The sequence below is a fragment of the Cannabis sativa genome, chromosome 2 (genome assembly GCF_029168945.1).
Source record: "Cannabis sativa cultivar Pink pepper isolate KNU-18-1 chromosome 2, ASM2916894v1, whole genome shotgun sequence".
Lineage (NCBI taxonomy): Eukaryota > Viridiplantae > Streptophyta > Magnoliopsida > Rosales > Cannabaceae > Cannabis > Cannabis sativa.
Window position 1 is genome coordinate 2,329,507 of NC_083602.1, and position 8,371 is coordinate 2,337,877.

Here is an 8,371-nt window from a genome sequence, read left to right on the forward strand (position 1 = left end):
CTCTTTTCGTACTCCATTAAAGAACTAAGATAATTCCCTCTCAAACATTGGAGAACACTAAGGAGAAATATACTAATCATTAAACCATATCTTTAGTTTATTATTTGTTTTTGTTTTTGGTAAAAAAAAAAAAGAAGACTTTAGTTGAGATTTGATTTAGTCTATTATAATAATATATAGTAATGTTACTTTTTAAATCTGAATACATTTTTTCTTCTTTGACATCATTAAGATTGGGTTAATGTTTAATGTCAATTATTAAAAAAAAAAAACTATTTTCAGTGACAATTGCTCCCCACGAGAATCTCCTCTTCGAACTCATTCGACTCCTTATCCAAAAACTACATCGTTCATGCTTTCATCATCGACTTTTTCTGTGGTGAAACGCTCACTGTCTCTACTCAGCTTAAAATCTTATGTTTCTTCTTCTTCACCTTGGGAGTGTTTGCCCTAGCTTTCCTTTTTTTATTTTCCTATCCTTCACATAAATTCCCATAAGAGCTTCAAAGACCAAAATACCCTCCTCGATATTCCTCCATATGTAGACTCCATTATTAATTAATAGATACTATAATTTTATTGTTATTGAATTTAACTTGCGTACAAATTTATAATTCCAACTGTTTAGCATATTTCTCAACCAATTAATATGTGATGACGTGTCCTTATATATTTACGTTATATAATAATATTCATGTATGTATAGGAGAAGATGATGATGATGTGATGATTGGTCGAAGCAGCAATAAGTCCACAATATTGTCCCAAGTACTAGAGTTTCCTTCAAAGTTAAAGGGAAAACACACTCGAGTAGATCGTGGCTGGTTTCCTGGCAAAGCTCAAAGGAGAAAAGGCAGAGGCAATAATGTACATGCCAAACATGTTCATATCATCTCCTTATCTCACCCAATTATTCTTCCAAATCCAAATATTATTGTACCTAGAAATAATAGGCTAACAGTCTCGTTCAATTTTGCTAAATCACACCACTTTGTTGCTTATTAATTAGAGGATTGTTGAAAAGTATACCACCGGTGCCTAACACTCTCTTAGTACCCAATAACAATGCTCTATTAATTGATGCTTAGTTTAAATATAATAAACACGATTACTTAACCCTAGATGACTAGCTAATATAGCTAGCACGTGGGAATTAGCAGAGAGATAATAATGTATTGTGAATATTTAAATACATTAATTCACTATATCATTCAACTCTTCTAATTGAGCGACTTAATTATTTGTCCAACATAAAATATGAAAATTTTCAATTAATTCATAGTTTGGTGTGAGTAGTTTTCTACAAAGTAATATATGCATGTTGTTGAATTTGATGTCCAAGATTTATATATATATATTGGAAAAATTTATTATAATTAATCACAATATTTTTTTCTCTTTATAAGTTAAAAATAAGATATACTTATCAAACATAAAAAATATAAGCAAAATCAAATATCAACTATAGCACTACAAGCAAAATAAAATATACAAATTAAACATAAAAGTGAGATACCAAAATTTTTATGTAGAAATCCAATATTACGGGACCGTAGTCCGCTCAAATCATCCACTGTCACCAAAGTTCAATAATAATGAGATTACAAAGTTTTTTTCTAGTAAAACTAGAGGCTCACAACAACATTAAGATTAAACAATTTTAGATTACCAATACAATCATCGTCGTCTCAAAAGTTGGATACACAATTAGAAAAAATTTGAGGGTCTCATCAAATGAATATTGTAGAAGTGCACCTTAGAGAGAAAAATTGCCACATCAAAATCGATAGATTTATAGAGCACCTTGCGACGATTCACCACCCAAAATTTGAGCTAAAATGAATGAGAATCAATCACTTGATTTTCAATGAAAAGTAGCAAAATCCCTTTCTCTCTCTAGCTTTCTTTCTTTTCTTCCCCTCTCTTTTTCTACTTTCTCTCTCTGTTGGCTGTGCTTGTTCTCCACGACACAACCATTAGCTTCTCATAATTTTTTTAATTGTAAATGGGTTGCTGCCCTTATTTTGGTCCAAGCCCACTAATATGTGGTAGACCCAACAAATCTCTCCCTCCGCCTTAGATAGTGATACTACAAGAAATGTCACTTTTGCCAGCACATTTTTGTGCTGGCAAAAGTTGGTATTGCGCTGGTAAAATAGAATTTACTTGTGATGTGTTGGCAAAAGGGGGTTGGCAAATCAATGTTGGTATTAGAACTTTTGCGAGCATAAAATGAAAAGCGCTGGCAAAAATGAATTTTTCCAGCGCGTAAATGCACTGGTAAAAGTTAGATTTTAGCTACTGCAAATGTACGCAGGTAAAACTTTGACCTCTTTGTCAGTGCAGTTACTGCGCTGGTAAAAGTGAAATTTCTTGTAGTGAATCTTGATGTTGTCACACATAAGTTTAGGAAATTAATTTCTCTTGCTTTTATAATTAGTTGATTTTTTTTTGAGAGATAAGAGAAAATAAAATTTTTATTAATACACATTAAATAAAAATTAATTATTTGATAATATATTACTCAAAAAGTAGAATAAAGCGTTTATAAAAATAATAATAAAAAAAATTCTAACAACATTTTCAATTAAAATACCAATAAGCTACAAATAAATATCAAAGAAACGCGAAAAATACTAAACTTTTAATCCAAATGAACATGTGACAAATTACATTTATCAATAACTCTTACTTAGATATAATCTCACTTTCTTTCGTATAATATCTACTTAATTTCTTGTAATACAACATAACAAATTATGATCTCATCTTTATTCCACTTCCAAGGATTATCCATCTTCGGCGGCCACAGTTTCTGAAGAAAACATTATTAATTAGACATATAATTTTTTAAATATATCTAGCATGAAATAGAAATTAATTATTTACACAAAACTTAATTAATTAAATTAATGACATGTGTTAATTAACGAAAACAAAAAAGTTTTACACTTAATATTATTACAAGTATCAAAGTTCCGGTTTTATTTAGTCTCCTATTATATTTAAATAATTCTTAAACAAAATTAGTGAACATTAATTTAATATCAACTAAACTAATTATATGTTTATTCAATAAGAACGATGATATATCTATAACCCTCAATTTAATATATAAGTACACTATGTCAATATATATTATTCCCTAATTATATATATAAATATATTTATATAAATATTAAGGGCTCGTTTGGAGCGCCGTATTAGATCGTATTGTATTGTATTGTATTATATTGAATTGGATTATTTCATATTTTTATATAATACTATGTTAAACTTTAATTTATACTAAAATATTATATATTTAGGTGTCCATAAAAATTAATACCACATATAATTTTACATAAAAATATTGCATAAAATATAATTCAATATAATACAATACAATACAATACGACCTAATACGGCGTTCCAAACGAGCCCTAAAGGAATAGAAAAAAAAAAGTGAAATGAGAATTACTAGCCTTAGGGATAACAAATATCGCTTCTTCATATACTCTCAGTGTTCGAATGGCAAAGTCAAGCCCTGCATGTATGTGGAAATTATGTATTTACAAATAATCATATAACACTACAACAAATCTTACTTTTAATCACAACAAAATTTGTAATTAAAGATAAAAAAATTGTAGCTAATTTTAAATTATCATTATTGTGTTGTGACTAAAAAGTCCGTGACTAAAAGTATTAGTTACAAAAATTACAATTTATTGTGACTAAATGTGCTTTTAATCACAATATTTGGTGTGACTAAAACTAAATTAGTGACAACCTGTAACTAAATACCATGTTTTAGTCACAAGTAACTTTTTGTTTTGACTAAAAGTCACATTTAGTCACAAAAAATTTATGTTATGATTAAAAGGTTATCACTAAAAATAACAGTTTTTTTGTAGTGTAATATGGTAGTATAAACAAAATGAATAGTGGCTTTTAGCAATTAATTCACTTAATTTAGGGTGATTCTACAATGCACCCCCTTAAAATGGATGTACTGATGCACCTTTAACTTGTTTCGACATCTAGAAGAATTTTTTAGTCTATTTTTTTTTATATTCATGTACGTTATATCTATTTAAGATATCCTACAAAATTTTGAAAAATTCGGAATAGTTTACAATATAGAAAACAATGTTCAAACAATCTATTTCACACGCGTATAAAATAAAATAGTCACGCGTGCAACACATTGTTTGAACGTAGTTTTCGGCGTGTTAAATTTTTCTGAATTTCTTAAAATTTTGCAGGATGTCTTAAATAACTATAACATACATGACTGTGAGAAAAAATTTGACCAAAAAATTATTTCGGATGCTAAAACAAATAGAGGGCATCGTAGAATTTTCCCTTAATTTATATAATAATGTAATTACATAATTAGGTTATACCCTCAAAAGTCATGAAGATGTGTGGTAAGAAAAATATACCTATACCCTATACAAATAAGGATAAAACAAGTCTCCTCATAATATTTTTATGAAAATTCACATAGCAAGTTACGAAATAGAACAACTTGAATCATAATTAAAATTCACACAACAACTCACATAAAAACTACTAAAGCAATTCAAACTGTAAATATTTTTAAAAAATAATTAAAAATAATAAATGAGATAATTTTTTTTAAAAAATAATTAAAAATAATAAATGAGATAATTTTTCTTATTTTTTTACCTTCACCAAGTTTATGTTTGTTGCAATTGCCTATAACAAGATCAATCTTAACATCGTCGTATAATTTTTTCACATTCTGTTTTTGGTCATAAATTGTACATCTTATAGTCACCTGCAATGATGATCATGAAGACTAAATTATCTTTCATATTAAAATTTCTAAGAAAATAAGACTTATATATATATATATATTAATATATATGTTTATACATATATGTATATATACCTTTTGATTGACCATTGGACGACTTTCACATTGACCACAATATGGTAATTTCTTATAATACATCACAGATCTACAATTTGGAATTTGAAGCTCCTCAAAATCATTAGTCAATAGTAAATTTTTGCCTGTATAAAAATGAATACATGTTAATCAATATTTACAATTACTAAAATATTTTTACAACAAAATTTGGGACTAAAAGTAAAAAAAATTGTAACTAATAATTATAAATCATAATTCTTATATTGTGACTAAAAGGTCCGTAGTTAAAAGTATTAGTCACAAAAATTATAATTTGTTGTGACTAAATATATTTTTAGTCACAATATTTGTTGTAACTAAAACTAAATTAGTGATAAATTATCATTAAAAGTAGCAGTTTTTTGTATGCAGATAAAGTTAAAAAAAAAACAAGAATTTCAAGAATAACAAATTGTAGTTCTCTATTTTAAAAAATAAAAACAAAAACTGGTTTAAAAAAATATAACCTTTTGAAAAACTTCAATGATTATTTTTTGTTTTCATTTTTTAAAACATAATTTTTTTTTTCAAAAAAAATATCAAACATGGTTAAAAGCTTTTGCAAAATTTTCACAAATGTAAGATAATTTACATAGTATAGTCAAATCAGAGTTTGAACATGTTGTATAAACATATATTTTTTAAAATATATAAGAAGATTTCGTTAAAGAGAGAATTTTTTAATTTATACATAAAAACATTATAATTAGTTATAATAATGAAGATATAAATAAATTCTATACATTATTATTATTTATATATTTTAAAAAATATAATTAAATTTTATTAAATTTATTATTATTATTTCAATTAATAATTAAATAATTAACAACTCTAATATAATTCCAAACAAATATAGATCATATTACTAATATCTAGTATGTATATATAAATATATAAAGTTAAATTGCGGTATAAATATTTAATGTTTTAAATTTTATGCACTTAAATATTTTATTTTTATTTTTAAATGTTAAAATACTCAATATTACAATTAATTCTCTTACACCCGATACTACTACTTCCGTTAACTCATAAATATAAACAAATTAATGCATTACATTGAATTATTTTATTTTAAAATTTAATATTCTTAGTATCAAAAAATTAAATGCTACTTGTTTAAAAAAAATGTGAGAGATATACTACCAAAATTACCATATAGCTGAGTGAACCAATACTGCAGTTTATGGAACATGGTAATCGAATTGAAGTGCCAATACCATGTGAAAATTATTGTGAGAACTGATTTTTTTTTTTTTTTAAACTAGTAACATTTAGTTTCTGATATTAAGAATATTAAATTTTAAAATAATAAGTAAATTATGAGTTAATAGAAGTGGTAGTAACGAGTAAGAAAATTATAAAATATTTTTAAGTGTATAAAATCTAAAACATTAATTGTTGATTCTGTAATTTACCCTATATTTAATGATAGATACAATATTAATTTTGATATATGCACCAACCTTCAAATTTTGGAAAGGTTTGGAAACTGTTTGGATTACATATCCTTGCTGTCGAAAGATCACTACTATTACACCAAAATAAACAAATAAAATTTAGTAATAATACAGATTTTATTATTTGTGAATTAATATGAAGATATAATAATTATATATATACACAATACCTTTTTCTTCGAAATGAGTACTGCTTTATAATTTGAAAATTCCACCAAAATGAAGTAATGAAATTTAGAAGAGAACCCAAGCTGTTCATCAGTATGCCCATATCTTCTTTTTCTACTTAATTAAACATCTTTATCATCAAAGGATAGCTTTGTATTTATAGACATAATTGAGTGATTAATTAATTAATTAATTAATTATTCTTAATATAATAATAATTAGACAATGTGAAAGTACTAAGAAATTTCCCAATCAAGACTACTCTAATTACGTGTTTTTTCTAAGAAATAATATAAAAATAAATTAGATAATGTAATATTGGATCAAGAGCTAGCCATGTGATTGTGAAATTAATTAATAATTTACTAATTAATTAATGAATTAATTAAGGAAGTCAACCATAGATGAAACTTCCATCTCAAACAAGCCTAACACGTACAGTCTCTCAGTATGTGATTAAGTCCATTAATTTATAAATTTTAAATTAAGAGTCAACGGTCAATGTAACTATTTATATATTAACACAATAATATGTAGAGAAATGTCTATAAAAGAAAAGAGAAAAAAAAAACAACAATATTAATTTAGAGTCAAGACTACTAATTATAGCAACGCCATCACAAATACACAATAAATAAAAGAAATATACGGTGGTTTTATATGTGACCCTAATAATTTAATGTATTATTAATATTAAGTATTGAATCTTTCACTTCAGATAAATATATATATTGAGTGTATCATATTTTTTTTTTTTGAAAGTATTTTATTAAATCAATAATTAGCACTAATAAAATGAGGATAAGCATCAGTCCAAATTAACACTCTTAATTAATAAATATGTAACATATTTATAGTACATGGGCTACACTATTTGCGGAACGTGAAATGGCGCAACACGAACCATCACGAGCCGCAGCCACTAAAAGAAAAACATCATTGATAATACTATTTTATATTGGGTACTCTGTAAAAAAATAAATCAAACTTTTTGAGATGACACGAAACTGACACAATCTTAGGAGACACAAGCACAATTTGACAATTTGTCATGAAAAAAATAAATTTGGCCAGGTGCATCAATACGATGAATTTATGCACAAATCACACATAAACACAAATTAATAAACTAATTAATTCATAACCTGAAAAACACAACATGTTAAAAAAATTCAATACTATAATAATTATATCAATAATATGTAAAGTAAAATGATAATAAATATTTAAAATTTAATAATTATAATTATTTTTAATATGAATTGTAATTGAAAAATTATATAAAAATAATTAATTAAAATTATAAAAAGTAAATATAGTTTAATGTATAATTAATATAAAAACGTGGAGTACAAGAATTTGCCCCCTAAAAGAAAATGAGTTGGTCTATTAAAAAAAAAAAAGTAAATTATAGCACGAAATGAATCAAATTATAAAACGAAAATGCCGAACAATATTATAAAAGTATTGGCATATGAAATAAAATAACAGGATATGACATATTTTTTATAAACAAATACACAATAAAAAAAAATATATGACACTAATAATTTACTTCCTACCTCCTTATATAGGTCTAATTATATATGCATATTATTTAGAGTAATGTATTAATTAAGGCTTCATAGATGAATATCACTCCCACAAATTACTTTTACCAATTAATTAATACATGTATGTATATGTCATCTTATTATATGATGTAAGCATGGTGTCTTTTTTCTTTAGTTTTCTTTTTATATATTTCATTTTAAATTATTATATACTTAATTATATGAGTTGGTCGAGAAGTAATGGGCAGTGTTGTATGGATGCATGT

At 25.3% G+C, this 8,371-nt stretch overlaps 1 protein-coding gene across 1 annotated transcript; it reads right to left on the reverse strand.

The window, feature by feature from the left end:
* Window positions 1-2,482: 2,482 nt before the first annotated feature.
* LOC133033895 (uncharacterized) lies at window positions 2,483-6,663 on the reverse strand. Its single transcript, XM_061108967.1, has 5 exons — window positions 6,555-6,663; window positions 6,391-6,455; window positions 4,901-5,025; window positions 4,675-4,786; window positions 2,483-3,526 (listed from the first exon to the last, which is right to left on the reverse strand). The coding sequence occupies exons 1-5, from the start codon at window positions 6,653-6,655 to the stop codon at window positions 3,423-3,425; spliced, it is 507 nt and encodes a 168-aa protein (XP_060964950.1). The 5' UTR covers window positions 6,656-6,663; the 3' UTR covers window positions 2,483-3,422.
* Window positions 6,664-8,371: the final 1,708 nt, after the last annotated feature.

Excerpts from the sequence above, each read along its gene's own strand:
- LOC133033895 (XM_061108967.1), bottom strand. The coding sequence starts at position 6,655 with ATGGGCATACTGATGAACAGCTTGGGTTCTCTTCTAAATTTCATTACT. Across the intron at positions 4,787-4,900 it reads GTCCAATGGTCAATCAAAAG|GTGACTATAAGATGTACAAT; the intron begins GTATATATACAT and ends TCATCATTGCAG. Across the intron at positions 3,527-4,674 it reads CAAACATAAACTTGGTGAAG|GGCTTGACTTTGCCATTCGA; the intron begins GTAAAAAAATAA and ends ACATACATGCAG.